We start from the raw sequence: 23,366 nt of genomic DNA on the forward strand, positions 1-23,366 counted from the left end.
TGCTGAATTATTTAGCTAAGTTAGCTGACAAATTTGCTTGGCCAAAGTTCTTTCATAGGGAGGGGATCTGGAAATACTAGATATTAATCATCTTCTTGTTTCAGTATTTGCAGAAACTGGGCATGCCTTCAAAATGGCAGATGGTTGATGTACTTGGGTTGGATCCAGAGTTGCTACCCTCTGTGCCACGCCCTGCTCTTGCAATTATTCTACTGTTTCCTACATCACCAAAGGTAATTAGAATAAGTTAAATTGTTCAATGGTTTTTCTGATGTTTAGGTATGAACATATCAGGCTGAAATAGATTAAAGTACAGCTACCTGATTAATACATTGTTTCCAAAATATTTCTAAGTTTTTATAGAACTAATATTGCTACTTCATTATAAATGCTACTGTTGGGCCTTGGGTTTCACTGCTACATTAAAATTTGATTTAGTGGTACCTTTTTAAGAACTTTTTTACTCAAAAAAGTACATCAATGTGAATTTGCATTAGTTATCAAAAATTACATTTCAGATCATAAGATTTACTTTCCTGTCTTCTTCAAAGTTGTAAATCTGGTTATTCAGCCACATCTACTATTCAACGTTAACAAATGTTGATTGTGGGTCAGTGGCCTTTGTCCACACCCACAATAAAGCCAGCTATCTTGGGGTATAACATATTTAGTGTAATAGGAGACACCACTGAAACTGGAAGAAAAGAAGCAAGGAAGCATTAGTTTTAATGTCCTATCGACAACAATGTCTTTAGATAGAGCAGAAGCTTGACTTAATTTAGGATGGGGAAGGAAACTGACCCTGCTCATTTCAAAGGAACCACCCTGGCATTTGCCTGGAGCAATTAAATTTAAATTAAACTTCCAAAGGCAATAATGCTGGGCTGTCATTTTGTGACACTCTTAACCTGTTCTCATCTTGTACCAGTAAGATACTTCCTTCATGCCTTTTAAGTATGTTTCCTACTTAGTTCCCTTGTATTACCTGCATTTATAAAACATGAAAGGGAATTCATAACCTAACAAAAATGAGATAGATCTACCTGAAAGCCATAACTCTTAACCCTTGGGGTGCTATTGGCTGAATAGTTGCAGCTTTGAAGTTGGTGGTTTGACAGCTGAAGAGGTGATGGATACAGGGACTGTGGTGTTGACGGATGGACAGCAAAGAATAAAATTTCAGAGTTTATCCAGTTGCTGAATTTCAAATTTGACTAAGAATTATTAGCTGTTAATCATCAAAATTGAACAAAAGGAATGGATGGTACTTAAATGGTATTAAAGCAGATGGGTAGTGTCAAATGAAATTAGTCAGGTTCTCTGGAGGGCAATTGGAGCTAAGCTACTTAGTGTTAAAAATAGTCACTACATGATCTGGAGACTGCTGATAAAATCTGTAGTCACAAAAATTAGATTTTCAGAAACATGAACAAATACAGGGCAAGGCCCTAAAATAATGCAAGAAATTTGTGTATGGATTGAAAGGGAATTTGGCACAGGTTAGCCTTTGCTCTTAAAATCCCAGGTTTTTCAAGTAGGCCTATATCTAATTTTCCAGTCCTTTTGGTTAAACCTGTAAGTAATGCACACCTAGGTTATCTGGTTTTATTAAAGTGACAATTATTTTTGTGCTTAGTATTTGCTGAATGAATGTGGAAGTTTGTGTTGTGAGGACCCATAGTAACAAGAAGTCCTGTGAGGTAGTTACTGTATAGCAGTCAGATTTGAGATATGCTTGAACAAGAACTTACATAAAGTTTGTGAACTGACACTGCAGAACGGCTTGACTATTCTTTTTTACGTATTATTATTCTTAGTTATTCTGAAATATACTGCAGAAAATGGGAGAGCATGTAGAGTAAAAAACCCTCTGAGTGCCATGTGCCAGGTATTGTTCTTATGGTGAAGAGAACAGTGCATAGTTCTCACAAAAGGCCCTGAATGTGATATTTCAAAGAGCTTTCATCTCTCACTGTCAAAATTTATTTTTAAAATTGTCATCTCACTGGTGTGCTCAATGTGAGAAGTCATTTACTAGTTCTTTGTGTCGGAAACTATGCACACTGTAGTTGGTTACAGTTCTTGCACTGAGTTTTCTGTAATACACAAATTAATGCCGTCCTCCTCACTACATTATTTCACTTCTTCTGCAATGACTTTGGATCACCTTGATTGCTTAGTGACAGATCTTGCATACGTATTAAGATAAGTAACTGATCCAAAACACCCATGTTCTGCCATTTTCCAATTAGATGTAAGTTTGTTCCCTGATCTTTCTTGCTTGTGGACAACTTTGTTTTGTGTTTTCCATGTATGAAATTAACTGATCTTCGGCTGTTACGCTAATTCTGTAAAGTTCCAACTTGCACAAGAGTATTGTTGTCAACAAATTAAGTGCATTTGTTAAATTAAAAGATAACTGCTGCCACAAACTGAAGATTTAGCACTGACAGTGACTTATGCTCAAGAATTGCATGTTTAATGCTCATTCTGTGAAGCCAGACTGCAGGCCTAACAGCAAAATGTGTAATGAAACGTCATTATCACACATTCTCAAAAATCTTTAGAAATAATGGCACCAAAAATATTAACCTGTAATTGTTTTGGATCCTAGTGACTGAGCAGGGAAAGTGTGAGACTGTACTATTACAGGAAGTGACTGGGACCAACAATAAGAAATATGACTTAATTCAAACATACACAGCGGGTGAAGAAGCAACTGAAAAACACTGTGGCTAACACAGTTGTGAAATAGGGCTAATTAAATGCTTCGAATAGCCTAACAGTGAGTCAGAGGAATGGAAAACGAAACATTGTGGTTGTAAAACTGTTAAAGAAGATAAAGATAAAAACTTCCAACTTTGAGCCAGACTGGGACTTGGGCATGGGACTTTTGTTTGTTCTCAGAATTGAGAACGGAAGAAGAGTCACACTTAGCTAATGTATATTTGAATGCATGTGTGCGTGCACAGTAATTAATCTTATTCTCACAATCCCTATGTGATTGAATTATTGAAACTTTGTTAATTACTTTCTTATGATAATTGACATCAGTCTGTCTTCCAGTTCAATTTCTTCAGCATCCGTCTCCCATGAACCAAAGAAACTTGTGCTGCCCTTCTCTGTATACATTAAATATCTTCTGCTAGTCCTATCTGGTACAGGTCCCACACTCTTGAGCAATATTCTAGAAATAGTTGCAGAAGTGATTTGGAAGTAATGACCTTTGTAAACTGATGGCATGTCCCCAGTATTCTACCAGTAATGTTGTGTCTACACCTGCTTTACCCATGACTGAGCCTATGTGATAATTCCATTTCATAATCCTACAAAGTGTTACCCCAAGGTATTTCTCTGCATCATGTTGAAATCTTACCAATATCTGACTGGATATTTATGCAGCTTCTTTCAGGTAGTACTTCATTATGGACAACTGAATTATCTGCAAAAGGCCTTGATTTTACTATTAATATTGTCTGCAAATTGAAAAATTTCCACACCGATTGGTGGACTGACCGCTTTCACAATTTTTCTCCTGTCATGCCTCTGCTGAGTGATAACTAATTAGAATGGGTATTATTGAAAGTTTTTAGGGGACTATAGTGGTTTTGGATTCTTTAAAAATACAATAAAACTAAAGTATATCCTTTTAGATTTGCTTCAGAGTTTTTATATTGCCATTGGACATTGCGGAGTCTTCTGGATTAACTAATAATTTCTCACGAAGGACAGGACAATGTTCTTAACCATCTGTATGCTTTTATTTTGAAAATTTGTTGTTGAAATCATGAAGTCTATCAATAATTCTTCACCTGCCAAAGCACTCTCAACTGTAGTTCGGAATGGACTTGATAACTTTAACTGACAAGTGATATTCTTTGTATAAGTATTCCACTATAGTGAGGTGGTGATGTGATTAGTGTTTTAATCTTTTGCTAAGAATGGTGTTTAATCCCATTTTAGGTTGTCTGTAATGGCCCAAATGTGTATCGAACAACTGTGACGTATATACATTTTCCTTCATTCTTCATGTACTGATTTAGTATTAAGTCATTGGCATTTCAATGGATCTTCCTTCTAATAAAGTGTACATTGTTAATAATTACAGTTGAGTAAAATGTGATTTTTCCTTGTATAGTAAATAGCTATAGGTGGTTTCATCAGATTCTTTTTGTTTCTAGTATGAAGAACATAAGACTCAGCAGGAGGAAGAAGTTAAGGAGAAGGGACAAACTGTTTCTGAAAATGTATTTTATTTGAAACAAGTTGTTGAAAATGCATGTGGTACAATTGCTCTCATCCACAGTGTTGCAAACAACACTGATAAGTAAGTACAATTTTTTGTAATACATGAAGCTCTAAATTTTCTGACAGTGTAAACTTATGCTATGTTATCGTGCAGGATCCAGTTGGGTGATGGCCATCTGAAACAATTCTTGGAAGATGCTCAAGCCCTTAATCCTGATGAACGTGGTGAACTCTTGCAGAAGGCAGATGGAATAATTAACACACACAAGCAGCTTGCTTTGGAAGGCCAGACTGAGGTAGAGGAAGTAGACTACATTAATTTGTGTAGCTGTTAAATGTGTCAATGCTTACAAATGTGTAGATAATACTTATTAATTGCCATTTGATGGCAACTGACGCTGTATGGTAACTTTTAATCACAAAGCTTGAAGATCCTTTCTTGATAAACAAAGGATTGAAAAAATTTCTTTGGCAAAGAACAAAACAAAGAACTTAAAGGAAAATGTTGAACAACTCTTTCATTTGTGGAGTTAAATTCTACTTCATTACTTCCTGTTAATTAATTTTCCATGTATTGTCTGAAAAATTTTACGTACTGCTTACCTTTTTTAACCCTAGAACACTGGGGGTGGGGATGTTACATTGCTATTAAACCATCGTATAAGTACAAAATGTTTGCTTTCATACCCTACTGCAGTTGTAAATTTTGTGTGGGTTTAGTAGTAAGCGAGGGTAAAACATGTAAGAAACTGAATGTATCAGAATTAGGAATTGGAGTCGTCAGTGAGAGGGAAACAGCAAGGAGCATATAGTCAAATCTTGAGGATTCTTGCTTTACTTAAACATCACTCAGCAACTGAGAATGCTTGGCCTAAGTGGCAGTATGTCATTGATGTAGTGGTTCATGTGTGGTCCAGGTCTTTTGTGAAAGCCATTAAAATTGCGGTAAGATGAAATAGTATCACACAATACTACGACATCAGTATATTCCCTTGATTTGACAGCTAACAATACAGTCCAGTATCTGCACTCATTTGGCCCCATGAAATTTGTGGCAACTCTTGTGTGTTTCTGGGAGCAGTAACAGTTAAAATAATTTAAGTTCTTGGTTCCAGAACCAGTCTCACTATTATTTCCTGCCAGGAAAATGTCAAATGTATGGTAGTCTTTTTGTGCCTGTTTGCAACACACCATCTTTCTATGGTGAGAAGCAGTCAATCCTTTCCATAATATTGTTAATAATAAAGATTCATAGAACATCAGTATAAGAAGTGGGATATGTGGTTTCCATCGGTCTTTAGCTGACTCTGAGAAAGACAGTCCTAAATTTCCCTTGTTCTAGACCTACAGAAACATGTCAGAGCTACCAGTGCTCAGGAGGCAGTTTTCAAAGCTTGATCCCTCAAATAGGTGCAGACATAGAATACGTCGGCCTTCCTAACGCATAATGGAAATGTTAGTTTCTGACTTGTATGCCCACATATTAATCACTCTTTGGCAGTTTATTCGTAAGTTGTACCTTTCAATGAAGCTGTCTGTGGCTCAGTGCTGACATTGATCTGACTTGGAAACTTGAATGTACTTCAACTTTCCTTTCCAAAATTCACTAAACTGTTGACACACTTAACTGTAGATTGTCTTACTTATCTGCAGAAGTCAAAAGCACATTAGAAAATGCATGTACTTTATGTATTGTGTGTTACAGGCTCATAACTATTAGACCTTTTGTGCTTAATAAAAGCAGCCTCTGCTAATACACTTGCTGTTCAAATTTTTTGGCACTTACTATTGTGTGTGTTCATTAGTTGTCTTAGAAAATTATCAGTTACAATTTTCTGTGCATTCTGAACCAACTTACATGACACTTCCTCAGTTTTTGTGCCCTAAAACAATCTCATCAACTTGTAACTGTTGGTGAACCAAAATGCACCCGCCAATTTACTGTTACTTCATGTAAGTAGTATTAATCTGTCTGGTTTCTTCCTGCCTACATACACTACCTGTCTCATCTTCCTAAATGGGAGTGTAAGTCATTCTCTCAAATATTAAGTGATTAATGACAAAGCTTCGGAGGCACTCGACCATTTTTGTTCTTTTTCTCAGTTCATGATAGATTTTTATTTAAAAAAATACATCTTTGAAAGAGGTAGTAACTGAATCACTGAAAAAGAAATTTCAATATGGACTTGAAATTTCTGAAACAGGATCTTGCGTGACTAAGTCAGACAGCAATTTCTAATCAAGAACTGTATTATGAAAAGGATATTTGCCACTCGCCATATAGTGGTGCCGAGTCACAGGTAGGCATGACAAATATTGTTACATTCCATCCCGCATTCTCCATTGTTCAAGAACTATCATTGGCACACTGTACACTGTACATTAATCACATGAATTAGCACATGTCTCATTGTGGTTACTAACCATTATTGATGGAACTTTTTGGATAGAGAAGCAAGCCGTGTTAATATGAAGAGCTCGAATAGCAATCCAGTATTGTGAAAAGGAGGAATGCTGAAAGGTGGAAGAAATAGTTTGGAAACTGTCATGAAAAGGGAATAACACAGACAAGACATTTTAGGAAGTCTTTCCTGAAAGTATTTGAGTGTAAATGAGTGTGGAAATGAAAGATAATAAACATTTAAGGACAAATGTAGGCCACATGCATTCTAGTACTTAAACATGTTTTTCTGATATTACAGCTGAAACAGTAAAACTTGGCTACTATGTGCAAAATAATGCTTGATATTCTGTGCAATTTTTGTTTGAAAATGTGTCAACATACATTTAACGATTTTTGAATTTTTAATTACCATTGTTTACATTGTTTATAGAAACAAATCTAGCAATAAAACTGGAATTTCACAGTTTACATATGTGTAGGAGGCTAGTAAAATGTGTGGAACAGATTTTTTAAGGTCATAGTTGCTGTGAAATTAATTTTTCAGTTTTGTGTTACCTGGGACTGCTCTATTTTTCTCATATATTTTAAAGGGGAATTTTTCTCAGAGAATAGATAATGGAAAAGTGCTGCACAAGCTTATTCAATAATTCTTAAGAACTATGCCAAATTTTGGTATGTTAGCATGTTAGCTTTCATAGTTCCTGAGAAAAGCTACATAATAGCTCAAAAAAGTCAGTTTACAGCAATTTGCATTCAGTTTTTATTTCAATTTTTAAGTGTACTGCTATACCTCTACTGATTAATGCTGTCCACATCCATAATCTTTCCCTTCTGTGTCTTCCTGTTGTAATCTCCTCCCCTGTCTACTTTGCCTAGACAACTTCTGCATTTTTTCTTCTGTTAGCTGAGCTTTGTCCAGTCATGTTCCAATGCGTCTTAGTATCTTCAGTGTGAGTGCACCTGGATGGAAGCCTAGTATCTCCAGTCATTTAAGGATTAAGTGGCTTAAATAGTGTTTAATGGCTTGGTAGAGACCTGGCTAGTGATCTCTTCATCTGATTCTAATTTCCACAAAGCCCAAGGGACCAGATGTCTCATGCAGTCTAAGCCCCTTTGACCTAAAATCAGACATGCACATGACATTAATAGTGTACAAATGTTTCTAATCAGTTAACCTAAATCCACAGGACAACTCATCTTTGGCACTGTACATAGCATCATCATTTCCTTCACTAATTTTCTTCTTTGGAGAACTCTGTGACTTTGTTGAAAATTTGACCTTCACACTTAACAAGCCGCTTCTCTGACAGAGTTATTTAAATTTCCTGTACCTTTCAGAAAGTCAAAATTTCCTCACGTTTTGACTATGTGTCGTCTACTATGACCTGTTTCGAGCAAAGCAGCTTGATATATGCAAAACTAAAAACTGAAATAAGTTTGTAGCACGTACTATTAAAAAATGTAAACAAAGGAAAAAAGATAACCTTTCTCACAACCTTCTAGACTTGACTGCAGTGTATTTAGGTTGTGTGAATGAAAAATTAATGCACAAAAAATTTCTATCATAGAGGTGGGTCACAGCGTAGAAAGAGGGGGTATGGCATGTGCAGACACCCAAACTAAATTTTAAAAACTATTTCTAGCCAGAAGTTGATTATGAGACTTTGCAGTGTTACTCATAAAGAATCGATCTAATAAATACACAATAAAAAACTTTATTTTGCTCTACATCTGCCCTTAAGGAAGGAGAGAACAGAAGCTTTTGTCTTGGTGTTTTGGGAGATCGTTGAAGTTTGGATGGGTAGGTCTGATTATTAATTAGAGGCACTCTGTAGTGGAGAAAAAAGAATGTATGTCATAACTAGTTGGCATTAAGACATTGTCAGTTTGGTAATGGAGGAAAACTTGTGTGTAAATCTGTAGAACACAAAGGCTTGAGATGTACATGGTAACAGTTGTGCAGAGATGAAGAAACATGCTCAACATAGGCAAGTGTGGAGAGCAGCATCAAACTGGTCTGGCTGAATACAATAAACTGCAATGAACTTGTGGACAGAATTTTATCCTTCTTACATGATTAGATAACAATTTTAGAACTAAAGATGAAATTTGTGGGATCAGATAAGAGCTTTTGTTCAGGAACTGTGTGCTGCTCTCTTTGTTGTAAGTCTAGTCTTCACTATCACAGATAAATTACAGAAAATAAAGTAAGAAAAAGCAAAGAATTTTCATGAACTACAAAATGCCAATTGGAGTGGTCTGCACAGGACTTCATGTCAAAGCTGGAGACAATGGGATGTGAATATACAATAGATTTTTTCTGAAACTAAAAATAGCAGCTTGTCACTGTTACTCATTTCATAAACTTTGAGTTGTCACCTGTTTCAATTTGACAAGTTAAGTCAGCTGTTCACTTATCTGCTTTTCATAGTGCTGGTAGCAAGATTTTCTTGAGTTTAGGATTCTGTAAAATCCTGTATTTTTGTGTGAGTTGTCAACAGTTGTAAGGTTTCATATTGCATAGAACATTGTGCCATCCTTACTCATATTTACAAAGGGAGACTGTATAGTATGGACTTCAGACACCATTTGCGGAATTTAGTAGATAGATGGTATGGATTAAAAATAAAGATAAGAGTGAAGTAATGGTATTTGGAAGAGACAAAAGGATCAATGGGAATATTACTTTGAATGGAGAACCCCTCAATAGACAGTTTCACTTACGTAGGGAGTGAAATATTTAGTGATGGAAGAATAACCAATGAAATTAATAGGTTACAGAAGGGAAGCAATTTCTACCAAACAATAAAACACCTGATTTGGAATAAGGTGGTTTCAGAAAAAGCAAAACTCCTTATACATGAGTTACTACTTTCCTATTGTCATCTATGGAGGAGAAACAGTGACAGAAAGGGACTGGAGCAGACTGCAGTCAGGAGAAATTAATTTTCTCAGAGCAAAAAAGTTATGGGAAAAACAATAGTGGACAGAGTAAGGAATGTAGATATTAGAAAGGACCTTAAACAAGAAAGTATGAGAGAATCAAAAGAGATTAAGGTGGCATGGGCAGAGACTCCCCAAAATTATGGAGGAACTAAAGATAGGTGGAAAGAGACCTACAGGGAGCCCAAGAACATGGTGGAAAAAGAGTGAAAATATCTGTGGAAAGGAGGTGTGACCTGGCAGCAAGTGGAGGAAGTGGTGGGAGGACCGAGCCAAATGGAGAAGACTAGTCAGCACCCAGACCCAGCAGTAGCTGGAGTGGGATCTGGATATATAGTAGATAGAAAAGGTTGTTTCAGGTATCATGAAATGATCACCACTTAGATTCTTATTGGAAGTGTGTTCTTCATGGAACATGATAGTGTAGTGTAGTACTCCCTGGATCATTAGTAAATGAATACAAATTCACTTAGGTTATTGACCTGTTTGGTGCCAAATATAATAGATACTTACTCAAATGTTTTGCCTAATTAAAGTATAGATCTCATTCGAAACTAGTGACTTTTTATTGGTGCTGCAAAATATTACTTCATACTTGCGTAATTTTACTTTATCATTTTTTATTTAAAAACTTTGTTCATTATTTGTGCACATGATTAGATGATCAAACTGTATACAGTAATTGGCTGGCTGCAATAATTGAAAGCCATTTGTAAGTGTAAAAATTGTAAAACTGACTAGTTAGTGTAAGTGTTGAAAACTACAAGTGACTCTAGATACAAGTATATTTGAATGTTTTTAAGTTAAATGGCAAGAATACTGTCATAGAGCACACATGTTACATTGAAATAAAACTTGACCTAGTCATGGTATTATTTTTCTTTACTTTTTGTTTCCATGTCTTATATTTGAAACAGAAATATTGAAGTTTTTATTATTCACAGGCCCCAGACTCCAGCACACCTGTGAATTACCACTTCGTGGCATTTATCCACAAGGATGGGAGTCTCTATGAATTAGGTAATGTAGTAGTTTTGTTCAGAAGTTGCCTCCATGTCAGTTACAAATAGTTACCTTTGCTATTGTATTAAAGTACTGAAAGTTGTCATATTGGATCAGTGTATTAACAAGAGCACTGTATTTTTTCAGAGATGTTTTTGATCTTTGAAACAAATTACATTTTCACACAATTTATGAAATGAAACAAATCTTCCAGTTTGGAAGAGATTAACTGTACTTGTTAGTTTTACAAAAAAACTTTGACTTCATAACTGTTGTTCACATTTTCATGCTGCGAACCATAAAAATAGTTCATGCCTTAGTGAATGAGAATTTGTTTAGGGTCCCCCCCCCCACACACACACACACACACACACACACACACACACACACACACACAAACACACACACACACACACACACACACACACACACACAATTAATCTGTCTTTTCTGTAGCCTGATAAAGCAACATCATATGTGAGTAGGAGAAATTTCAGTTTGACGCAAATTTTAGTGTTAATATTATCATTGGTATGTCCAGAATTCGAGCCTACTTTGTGATCTCAGTGAACTAATTATATTGGCTGTAATTTTCTAGAATGTACTTCAAAAGTGCAAAACAATTCATTCTATATAATGTCCACAAGGTGTACACTAAACTAAAAACCACATTTTTACGTATTTTGTTGGTTCAGGTGACATAAATTTATGAATTTCTATCCACTTTTTGCTATTAATGCTGATTGGAGCGTAGATAATCTGAAAGTTCTTTCGAAAGAGAGAACTAAACATAAATGCACATACTGTCAACCATTTAAAGCTCCCACCATCACCTTGTCCACGTCCCTTTTTTCACCCTGCCTTCCTTTTTCAAATGCTTATTGCAAGCCATTTGCAAAATAGGAACCTTGAATTATGTATGAGTTATATCCTCTTCATCAATCATAAATTATTCATTAATAAGGGGCCATTTTATTAATGCTTACTCACTCCAGTCACTGTAAGACAGAAGTCAGTTGAGTCTTCTGGTATATGGTACACCTCAATGCATATGTACAAACCCAGTGTTACAGCTCAAAAGCTAATGACATTCTCAATTCTGTTAAGCCTCCTTCAAGCCATAGTAAACACAGGTGACTGTAAAACAGAACTCTCTGGTATACACATTAGGTGTGGGTGAGCAAATGGTATTTGGTAGCATTCAGTTCATATTTGCTTTTGTTCACTCATGTTCAGCTGGTCGTCAGATTTGTGAACCATCAAAGGAAGTATGCATCCTCCCTGCTTAGGCACTTGCAATACAGAAAGCTTTCATGTACTGTCTTGTCTGTCATTGTCACTGTCAAGTTGGCTGAGTAATGGAGTGGTCTGAAGAGTATACTGCTGACAGAATAATTCTAGTATCATACCTGGTACGGAACTCCCATAAACAGTGTAGATGCCAAAGGAAAATAAACAAGATTGGTAAATTGTTGGAGTACTCAAAGGTCCTCCTGAGGATGCGAGAAAAACAAATTAAATGATTGTCATGTGGGGACAGGATGAGTAAGCACAATCTTATTAAAGTTATTAGTTTATTAAAAATGGAAAGCACTGTAAATTCCCCTGAAAGTAAAGTATACATGTACCTAATTTGCTGTTTAAAATTGAAAATATGTTAGCCTGATCATTATCATAATTTATTTTCGTGATAGCTGTAATTAAAGGGCTGATGTGGTTCTGTTACATTAGATTTTTATGATAAAATGGTTTACCTGAGATGGCACTGTCTGCCCTCATAAAAACAACATAGCAGATAGATAAAAAAATCCACTAGCCAAGGGGCAGCAGGAGAAAATGCACACAAGTTACAGAAATGTGAAAGGTTTGAGCCATCCATTCATTGTGGCTGAAGGGTTGAAGAGAAAGGAATAGGAATGAAGGAAAATTATTGGTTGCATTTAGAAAGTGGGAGGAGTTGGAGAAAAGTAACTCAATACCCTGGGTCAGGGGAGACACTCCAAAAAGGGGTGATGAGGAATGTCTCCAGTGACACTTAAGTTTTGAGTGACTTTCCTGTAACTTCTCATTTCTTAAATCTCGCCAGCTCTTCCCCTTCATCCCACTTTCTTTCCCTTCAACCATCTCCCAGGACACTCTGGCTCTGGAAGTTTGCACATCTCCATAGCTTTCATATGGGTTTTTCTCCTCATACTGTTGCTTGATAAGTAAATTTTGTATCTATCCAATAATATTTTCAAAAATTATTTTTGTTGATACGGAGTATATAGATGATTTCTTCAAGTAGCCTATCACAGTGGGATGAGTTGGACTCACACTATCCTTTAAGTAGTCTGCCCATGTACTGGGATAGGCCTCAGGTTGTATGCTGCCCTCTGCCCCCCCCCCTCATTTTCTCTGTGATGGCAGATACTATTTTAGCCAACAAAAGCAGCTTTGAAGAAAATTCAACTAAATATCCACCATGCAAAGGTCACATAACCCCATTCCATGGGCAGTAGCTGAAAGTTAGTTAAGCTATTATTGTAGGACTTCTTGAAAACGTGAAAAATTTCCTTTCAGTTGGTTTGTCTCTAGAACAAGGAAAATGGCTATCAAGTCTGTATTTTAATATCGCAACATTTATTACTGACTGTCTCTCTTTCTCTGTAACAAGTTCACACACAAAAAGAGCCAGAAAATATTTAATCCGACCCAGTATTTTAAACATCCTAAACAGTTACTAACTTACTGCTAACACTTGGTTAAAGAATTATAAAAGAAGGTTGTACACATCGAAGAATCCTGGAGATACTATAAGGTATCACATATATAGTGGTAAGAGACAGATTTAGGAACCAGGTATTAAATTTTAAGACAGTTCCAGGGGGCAGATGTTGACTCTGACGACAATCTATTGATTATGAACTGTAGATTAAAACTCATGGGCAAATGTCTATAAGGTACAATACATATGTAGAATTGTGGACAGTTGGGAATGTGAGTCTCACGGGAAGCTCAGATGGATAGAGCGTCTGCCATGTAAGCAGGAGATCCCGGGTTCGAGTCCTGGTCGGGGCACACATTTTCAGCTGCCCACATCGAGGTATAACACCACCACCTGTCGGCAGCTGAGGTTGTCATAGTTATCATTTATTCCAGGAAAAAGCTGCACGGTCATCAACAGTAACTGTTCTTTCGAGAACAAGTTACTGTCTTCGTATTTATGGAGATGGGACCTGGATAAACTGCCTAAACCAGAGGTTGTACAGAGTTTCAAGGAGAATGTCACGAATGGGGGAAAGAAATACAGTAGAAGAAGAATAGGTAGCTCTGAGGAATGAAGTAGTGAAGGCAGCAGAGTATCAAGTAGATATGACGAGGGCTAGTAGAAATCCTTGGGTAACTGAAGAAATATTGAATTTAATTGATGAAAGGAGAAAATATAAAAATGCAGTAAATGAAGCAGTCAAAAAGGAATACAGACGTCTCAAAAATGAGATAGACAGGAAGTGTAAAATGGCCTAGCAGGGATGGCTAGAGGACAAATGTAAGGCTGTAGAGGCTTATCTCACTAGGGGTAAGATACATACTGCCTACAGGAAAATTAAAGAGACCTTTGGAGAAAAGAGAGCCACTTGTATGAATATCAAGAGCTCAGATGGAAACCCAGTTCTAAGCAAAGAAGGGAAAACAGAAAGGTGGAAGGAGTATATAGAGGGTCTATACAAGGGCGATGTACTCGAGGACAATATTATGGAAATGGAAGAGGACGTAAATGAAGGTGAAATGGGAGATACAATACTGCGTGAAGAGATTGAGAGAGCACTGAAAGACCTGAGTCGAAACAAGGCCCCACGAGTAGACAACATTCCATTAGAACTACTGATGACCTTGTGAGAGCCAGTCCTGACAAAACTCTACCATCTGGTGAGCAAGATGTATGAGACAGGCGAAATACCCTCAGACTTCAAGAAGAATATAATAATTCCAATCCCAAAGAAAGCAGGTGTTGACAGATGTGAAAATTACCGAACTATCAGTTTAATAAGTCACGACTGCAATATACTAACGCGAATTCTTTACAGACGAATGGAAAAACTGGTAGGAGCTGACCTTGGGGAAGATCAGTTTGGATTCTGTAGAAATATTGGAACACGTGAGGCAATACTGACTCTACGACTTATCTTAGAAGAAAGACTAAGGAAAGACAAACCTATATTTCTAGCATTTGTAGACTTAGAGAAAGCTTTTGACAATGTTGACCAGAATACTCATTCAAATTCTAAAGGTGGTAGGGGTAAAATACAGGGAGCAAAAGCCTATTTACAATTTGTACAGAAACCAGATGGCAGTTAAGAGTCGAGGGACATGCAAGGGAAGCAGTGGTTGGGGAGGGAGGGAGACAGGGTTGTAGCATCTCCCCAATGTTATTCAATCTGTATATTGAGCAAGCAGTAGAGGAAACAAAAGAAAAATTCGGAGTAGGTTTTAAAATCCATGGTGAAAAAATAAAAACTTTGAGGTTCACCGATGACATTGTAATTCTGTCAGACAGCAAAGGACTTGGAAGAGCAGTTGAACGGAATGGACAGTCTCTTGAAAGGAGAATATAAAATGAACATCAACAAAAGGAAAACGATGGTAATGGAATGTAGTCGAATTACGTCGGGTGATGCTGAGGGTATTAGATTAAGAAATGAAACGCTAAAAGTAGTAAAGGAGTTTTGCTATTTGGGGAGCAAAATAACTGATGGTCGAAGTAGAGAGAATATAAAATGTAGACTGGCAATGGCAAGGAAAGTGTTTCTGAAGAAAAATTTAACATAGAGTATAGATTTAAGTGTTGGAAAGTTGTTTCTGAAAGTATTTGTATGGAGTGTAGCCATGTATGGAAGTGAAACATGGACGATAAATAGTTTCGACAAGAAGAGAATAGAAGCTTTCGAAATGTGGTGCTACAGAAGAATGCTGAAGATTAGATGGGTAGATCACATAACTAATGAGGAGGTATTGAATAAAATTGGGGAGGAGTTTGTGGCACAACTTGAGGAGGAGGGGGGGACCGGTTGGTAGGACATGTTCTGAAGCATCAAGAGATCATAAATTTAGCATTGGAGGGCAGTGTGGAGGGTAAAAATCGTAGAGGGAGACCAAGAGATGGATACACTAAACAGATTCAGAAGGATGTAGGTTGCAGTAAGTACTGGGAGATGAAGAAGCTTGTACAGGATAGTGTAGCATGGAGAGCTGCATCAAACCAGTCTCAGGATTGAAGACCACAACAACAAACATTTATTAGTTACTGACCCAAGACTACCTATAAGTTAACACTTAGTAGTTCAGTATACTCTTGTAAAGATGTGCTCGCCATAATGTCTTGTGATCTGCATGAAACATGCCGCACAGAGCTCATGGACAACATGAAGTGCTCACAATCAAATATCTCCTTAAGTAAACCGCTCGCAACACTCAAAATTTCACGAAATACTCAGTGCTGTAGTCATTCTTCACCAACGCAAGAACCGATCAGGTACACAAGTTTCTTCATTTAGGTACAAATTTTAGCATCTGGACTTAGGTGTTTACTAGAAGACAATTCCTGAGACTTCTCAGACTCATAGGTCTGAGGCACAGTGCAGATCAGCTCAGAGGCGACCTATACTTGTGGGATTTCTGATGTCAGCCAGTCAGATTACCACAAGTTAGACTAGAATTCATTCTCTCTCTCTCTCTCTCTCTCTCTCTTCCCCCCCCCCCTCCCCCCCTCCAAAAACGCGATGAAATAATTATTTTCCAAAGTACTTTGTCAGAAAATTGTTGGCAATGAAACTAAAGAAAATTCCAGGAAATTAGATTGTATGAACCTATCCTCTTGGCTGCAGTTTCAGTTGATATTGTAAATGAATACATTGCATCCCTAACTCAATTTAACAATGCCAGTATGGTTGGTGTGTGTTTTACATAAAAATTTATATCTCCAAAAGTATTGAAGTTATTGATTTGAAATTTGAACAATATGGTTGTTATCCATAGAACTTCTTATACAAAGTATGAAAAAGATAAATTTATATTTATTAGTGATGCTTCAGATTTATAGTGTATGTGCAATGTAATGCAAGTAGCAGTAAGCAAGCACACTGCTCGCACGGCCCAGTAGCCAGTCATCTGCGCCAGTCTGAGAACGAGATCTGCTCTCATCCCAGCTCCATGGCAGGCTATGCTTTCAATGCAAGATGAAAGTCATAATAATTTGCTATGTTACACACCCTGTATTAACAAAGAACTACTTTAAAGTACACTTGTAGTTCGTATGATGGCCAAATTATTACCACAACGTAATTTCCAATAAACAGATGAAAAAAATTACCTTCAGACATTTTCCAAAGTTTTGAATTACAAAAAGCCTATTGCAAAATGAAAATTTAAACATTTAACTCTGTTGCAATAGTACATTGAATTTTTACAGCTTAGCTTGATGTCAATACATCAAAATTATTTACAAAAATGTTTTCTAAAAAATTAGTTTTTAATTCTTTTCAACAAAACACATCCATTTGACAAAAATTATTAAAATTTTTCTGCAATGTACCTTCACCTTAAGACTTGACTTTCCCCAATTTCATTGTAAAAAGAAATTTCATAATGGAAAAATCCTACTAAATTACTTCACTGAAACAACCTTTATATGAGGGTTGGAAGTTTAATAGTGGCAACTATTTAAGCTCGTACAAAATAGATATGTGTGTGTCACTTTTACTGACCTTCAAAGTATTCACCAGCATTGTGTATAACCCGTTGCCAGCGATGTGGAAGTCGTAGGATACTCTTAGCAGTGCCAGTTGTGTTGACAGTCTAAGCAGCGCAGTCTATTGCCTGACGAGTTTGTAGCAGTTCTGAAGCGAATGATGTGAAGCGTTTCCTTCAGTTTAGAAATAGAGTTGAACTCAAGAGGGCTTGAGTCAGGGGAGTGCAGTAGGTGGTATAGCACTTAGCACCCCCATCAGTCAAACAAATCAGTAACAGCTTGCACTGTATGTGCTTGAGCATTGTCCTGCAAAATGGTCAGGTCTTGCAGAAAGTGTCATCACTTCTGTCTGTGAGATGGTCGTAGGTTGTGTTCTAGAAATGAACAGTGCTTCTTCAGATTCATTGTGTGTGTGTGTGTGTGTGTGTGTGTGTGTGTGTGTGTGTGTGTGTGTTGCACGCAGCATTAAGCAAGCTCACTGTTTGCATGGCCCAGTAGCCATTGTCAGCTGTGCCAGTCTGAGAACCAAATCTACTCTCCTCCCGGCTCCATGGCAGGCTGCACTTTCAATGCAAGATAACTCGTAATAATTTCTTATGTTACATTATGTGAACAGTCACATGTAGATTTCACACTTCATTAATCATATGTTACTGATGCTGTCTTCATTATAGCAGCTGTTAAAATGTGAAGCCATTACTAACATAAATCTTCACAGTTGGTAATAGTGCAAATACTGCTCTCTCTTCAGATTATGATGGTCCTGGGTAATATTCTGCTTTTCAATTTCCTGATTTGTAATGAGAAGCCAGTGAAAACTGTCAGCTGACCTATGTGCTAAGTTTTGGGTTAATGCTAAGGAATGCTGGAGTTACAGTTAAATGTTAAGTGTGATTTGTGTAGAGTGTGTACTTGTGTACAAATTGACACCCAAAATTCTTCCTTTTATATGCCATTTTTCACTTGATTTTGCAAAAGCCATGTGCTCACTGGTGCAAAGTAAATCCTCTAAATATAAAAATTTTTCATTGTAGCTGTAACTAAGGTGTTGCATGCTTCATGCCAATTGTTACCACAGAAAAGCAAGAACAAGAATGCAGCAATCGCGGGCTGCATCCATGGTCTCGTGTTCTCTTCAGTTCCCTCTAATGTAAAAGATCTTCACAGATAAGCAAATGGCAGTGAACACGTGTTGTCTGCTAATGCACACACATTTTTCCCCTTTCTTTCAGTATAATGTGGACTGAAAGTCTGTCCCACACAAGTCTTCCTCCATTTAACTTGATAAACCATTCCCCTCCTTCAGGAAATATGCTGAGTCTTTGCTAACAACCATACATACCATAAGATTCCCCTCAAGGAAATGGCAGCAAGGGATGGGAAAGGACACAAGCTGTACTCAGTGTGTATGCCTCAGGGCTTCATTCAGCATGTTAGAGGCTATTCCAGCAGCTATTGAGGGGAGGTTGCAACCAACTGCAGATTGTTGTGGCCTACTTTGGAACAAATGTCTGTATGGGCTCAGTGATCATTCTTGGGTCTTTCCAGCAATTGCCAGAGAAGATTGAGAAGACCAGCCCTGCGCATGGAGTTTCAGTTAAGCTCACAATTTGATCATGGCAGTTTGACTCAGTCGAGTGGAGGCACTGAATCAGACTTCGAAAGTTCTGTGATAAGCCAGGCTGCGACTTCCTGGACTTGGGCCATAGGGTTAAGAACTGTGTGGTCCCCCTAAATGTATCGGGTGTGCACTACACTTCAGAGGCTGCTACGCAGGTAGCTGACTGTGTGTGGGGAGCACACAAGGTTGTTTTTTAGATTAGCCTAATGTCTATCCAATCCAGATAATCATAGCTGTAAGAGAAACCTGGGACTGTCAGTGTAAGATCAAAAGAGCACCTCCAACGAGAGTATTAAAGTACTAATCGTAAACTACCGAAGAATTCACAACAAAGTGCCAGAGTTTGAAGTGCTCATGAAAGCCAGTAGAGCTTGTGACATTTGCCTGCTTTATTTCTTTGCTGATGGTCCTTGGGGTTGAGATACTGCATTGTTATACTGGCTGAAAATAGGGGGAAGTTAAACACTATGTTAAATGATGTAGCTGACAGTTGCACATTTGCATTTCATAGTTCTTTACTTTCACAACCCCCTTCAATAACACAGAGTTATAAGGCTAGTTCATTATTGGTTAACTTCTGATAAGTCTCATTAATAGTTTGCAGGTAAACATAAATGTCTCATTAATAGTTTGCAGGTAAACATCAACAATAAGTCTCATTAATAATTTGCAGGTAAACATCAGCATACTGCTACAATAGTTCACTGTCGAACATCTGTGAGCAGTAAAAACCTAACCACACAGTTCTTGCAGAATAATACAGTGCGCATTGAACAGACATTCATTGTTTTAACACACGGCCTATTTGTGTTACTTATTTCACGGTTAAGTTGATGCGTTGTTGTTGTTGTTTCTAAAACTCAGCCATGGACTGTCTCTGGACCAAATTCCAGGCATTTATATATCATCACAATAACAGGTACTGAAACTATACATTGTGTGATGTTTAATTTACAGAAATTACAACTAAAACATAACTCGTTAAATTAACTTAATGCATAAAAAAATTCGTTCTTTTTAACATTTTCTTCTACTAGGAAGGTTAAGCCGAATTTTTTGTTTAAATGATGAAATTAACAGATATAGTTACATAAACAATACTTCTGACAAAACTGGTAATTACTTTGTAATTAATTTGATAACATGTTTTCAAATAGAGCCAAGTAAATACTTTAGGAATCCTAGTGACTCTTTTTCCAAATGTGTGTCATTATTACAGAATTTACATTTGTCCTAGTCAACAATAGAATTTAAATTACGGAACACATTATATTTACATTTAATGTGGGAAAATTTTTGAAAAGAACAAAGGCAAGCAATCGGTGAAAGCTGTTGTTTCAAAATTTGACAGTGTTTTATAAGATATTCGATCTCACCCTTACTAACCCTCACAGTGACACCTGCCCAATGTGCAGGAGCTTGAACTGAAAATAAAGGTTGCAGCATTATAAAAACTTATTCTTCAAGACACTGTGAAAGTTGCCTCATACATGCCACAAAATCAATCTGTTAAAGCTCTCTATTGGAGAAGTGTTTTTCACATGACATCTATGGTTGTATAACCTTACAGTAATAACATGACCCAAAATGATACTGATAATTTATTTCATTATATTTGGTGTGCAAGAGAATCTGTAAGAGGTGCAAATGAAATCACACCACCTCCACATTTTGTGGAGGAGACTAGATATGTTGGTAAGAGAAGATTGAAAATTGAGCCTTTTCCAGACTGATGCTGAATAAGAATTCTATATGACCTGTATACTGACACATTTTATGAAAGGCATTACTGTTCTCTGAACCTACCCATAATTTTCCCATTTTTGGACATAGTTTTGTGCCACTGAATCATGCATTCATTAGTTAAGGAATATCAGAAGACAGAAGAGATATTACATTGTGAACACACAAATATTTTATTGAAGTTTAAAAAGGTGCTGGTGTGGGGAGATGTTTTTGTAGGACTGCTAAATTTTTTTAGAAATTCGTTTAAGTCAGCATTGCCTTCAAAATTATGAATGTATGAGCAACTTACAGCCAAACCAATAATAAGAGTAAATATGCTGTTAAAAAGGGCAGTTTTCTGAATGAGAAGTATGTTGTGATGTTTTGAAGAACATTACTTCTTTCAAAGCCATGAAACATGCTGCTGTTGTTCACAGTAAAAACAATGAGAGTGCAGAAGAGGCTGTAATGAAACCAATGCACTTTACCATTCCAAATGAAGCTGCAAGTTTATGTAACAATATACTGTCTTAAAAGTGTTGGAGTATGAAGATTGTGAGGTTGAAGAGTTGCCTGAAGTCGTGTAGAAGAGAGAAATAATATTTTAAAACTTTTATGTAAAAAGGCATTAAATATTCAATTATCAGTGATTTGGGTTTAGCATAAAGTGAGTTCTGAAAAAGAAAAGGTGTTTTTACTCCCAACAGTTTATAAACTACCAAATTTTATGTATATGCAAAGACTATAGTGAAACGTCCAAAACTGTGAAATTTGCTAGTCAGTCATTTAAAAATTCCTGTAAATTAATGCATGTTTTTAAAGGCAGGTTTGCAAAAATAGCCCTAAATTGCCAATGCAAAAACTAGTTTTAAGTTAGTGGTTATTGATGATGCAGAAGCCACAAACAACTATGCTGTGTGGGAAGAAAATTGTCACAGATGTGAATGTTTTTAGGTAGTGTCAGATGCAAAATAAATTACAGATCTCCAGTTCTACATGTAAAACTGTCGGGGGACCAGATTTTTGGGGGAGATTTCATGAATTGGAACAGAAAATTGGTTCAGTATGTGACACACTTGAAGGTTTCATTATTACTCAAATTATTAGAGTGAAGCCACTGGAGGTAATAAGATTTTCCAAACAGCATGTGTTATTGAAATTCAGAAAAAGTAGGAGCTGTTGTGTGACAGTAATGGAGAGGGTGGGGCTTATGTTAAGATGCAGAACACTGATAGCTTTGTGATTGCTTTTGAGGAAGAGGAAAAACTGCTTGCAAATCAGTGTCACATGTCACATAATCTAAGAAGACACTACAGTTCTTCATGATAGTGTTAATATTTTTCCTCAAATCTCAAGTTACTCCATGTCAGTAAAATAGTTCATAAATTTGATTAGTCAGAATGTTAGAAATACAAATGTCTGGAGCCTCTTCAAGGAGGTCAATCTTATATTCAGTGTTGTCTCACAGTTACCATTATTTGACATCCAAAGAACAAGACAGTGAAGTTCACTGGTGTTATTGTCTCCATATTCAGAGGCTTTTGGTTAATCCCTTCGGTATGTCTTAGTTACTCTGTTCATCAAAAGTGGGTTGGCAGTTACGTATGGTGTTGTACTGAGTTTTGTGATTTTCTGTAAATATTGGCTTGGTACATACTCTTAATAATAAGTACATGTTACTGTCCTGACATACGAACATAATAAATCAAAACAGTCGTTTAGGTTGGAAACAGGTGTGCACGAGTTCAGACGATAAGAATTCTATGCCTTGCTTTTAACTCCTGCTGTTAATGATTGATTTTTTTGGGTTTCAGATGGAAGGAAGTCATTTCCAATAAACCATGGACCAACAACTGAGGACTCATTCTTGGAGGTTTGTATTTGGCTTTTTATTTAATTAGTATAGTTTATATTGATTATATGCTTTCAGTTTATTTTCTGCAGAAGAGGTGTTGATTGCTGCAGCTTAAAATAACTATTTTAACATGCTAATATTTTTTCCACAGGATGCTGCCAAAGTGTGCCAACAATATATGGCAAGAGATCCTGATGAGCTCCATTTCACAGTAGTAGCACTTACTGCTGCAGAATAAGTGTTTTGCAGGCTTCTCTAACACTTGCACTAATAGTGCAGTGATGTGACCATTTTTGTCTTCAGTGTTCTATTTTTATTTTTGTGCAAGTATCTGTCTCAATATTTGTCTTTCGAAGTTAATTTTATTTGCTGCTGTGTTTAGGGCAGTTCCAAATAAACGGAAAGTGTATAGGTTTTCAACTTTGTTGACTAGCTTAAAAATGCTTCATGCTAGTTGTGCTCAGATTATTATAAAATGTTACACCAAAGATTTTGAAACAATAAATGTGATGTGAAACATAATGATCTACAGCCAACAATAACTACTTAATTGCTACTTTATTAAAATTATAGTATTTCATAACATATCATATATATATATTCTCTGGAACTTGTTGGCTTGACTGATTTTTCGTAGTTAACTAGTTTAGCTTTGTTTGGACATGAAAAATATTTTGATTACAATAAGTATTTTAATGATACTCTTATACTATATTGCATTGTATGCAGAGCAGTGAAGAAATTGTGCCTAAAGCATTAATTGAAATTAGTATTTTCCCCTTTTCAGTCAGTTGTTAATGGACCAATAGTCTGCTGATCCAATAAATATTTTCGAAAGATT

General features: G+C 36.6%; 1 protein-coding gene across 1 annotated transcript; it reads left to right on the forward strand.

The window, feature by feature from the left end:
• Positions 1–68: 68 nt before the first annotated feature.
• Positions 69–23,366, forward strand: LOC126481217 (ubiquitin carboxyl-terminal hydrolase isozyme L3). Its single transcript, XM_050104821.1, has 6 exons — positions 69–233; positions 4,182–4,327; positions 4,403–4,544; positions 10,540–10,615; positions 22,485–22,543; positions 22,677–23,366. Exons 1-6 carry the CDS (start codon positions 123–125, stop codon positions 22,761–22,763), a joined length of 621 nt encoding a protein of 206 aa, XP_049960778.1. The 5' UTR covers positions 69–122; the 3' UTR covers positions 22,764–23,366.

Source organism: Schistocerca serialis, chromosome 5, assembly GCF_023864345.2.
Source record: "Schistocerca serialis cubense isolate TAMUIC-IGC-003099 chromosome 5, iqSchSeri2.2, whole genome shotgun sequence".
NCBI classification, from domain to species: domain Eukaryota; kingdom Metazoa; phylum Arthropoda; class Insecta; order Orthoptera; family Acrididae; genus Schistocerca; species Schistocerca serialis.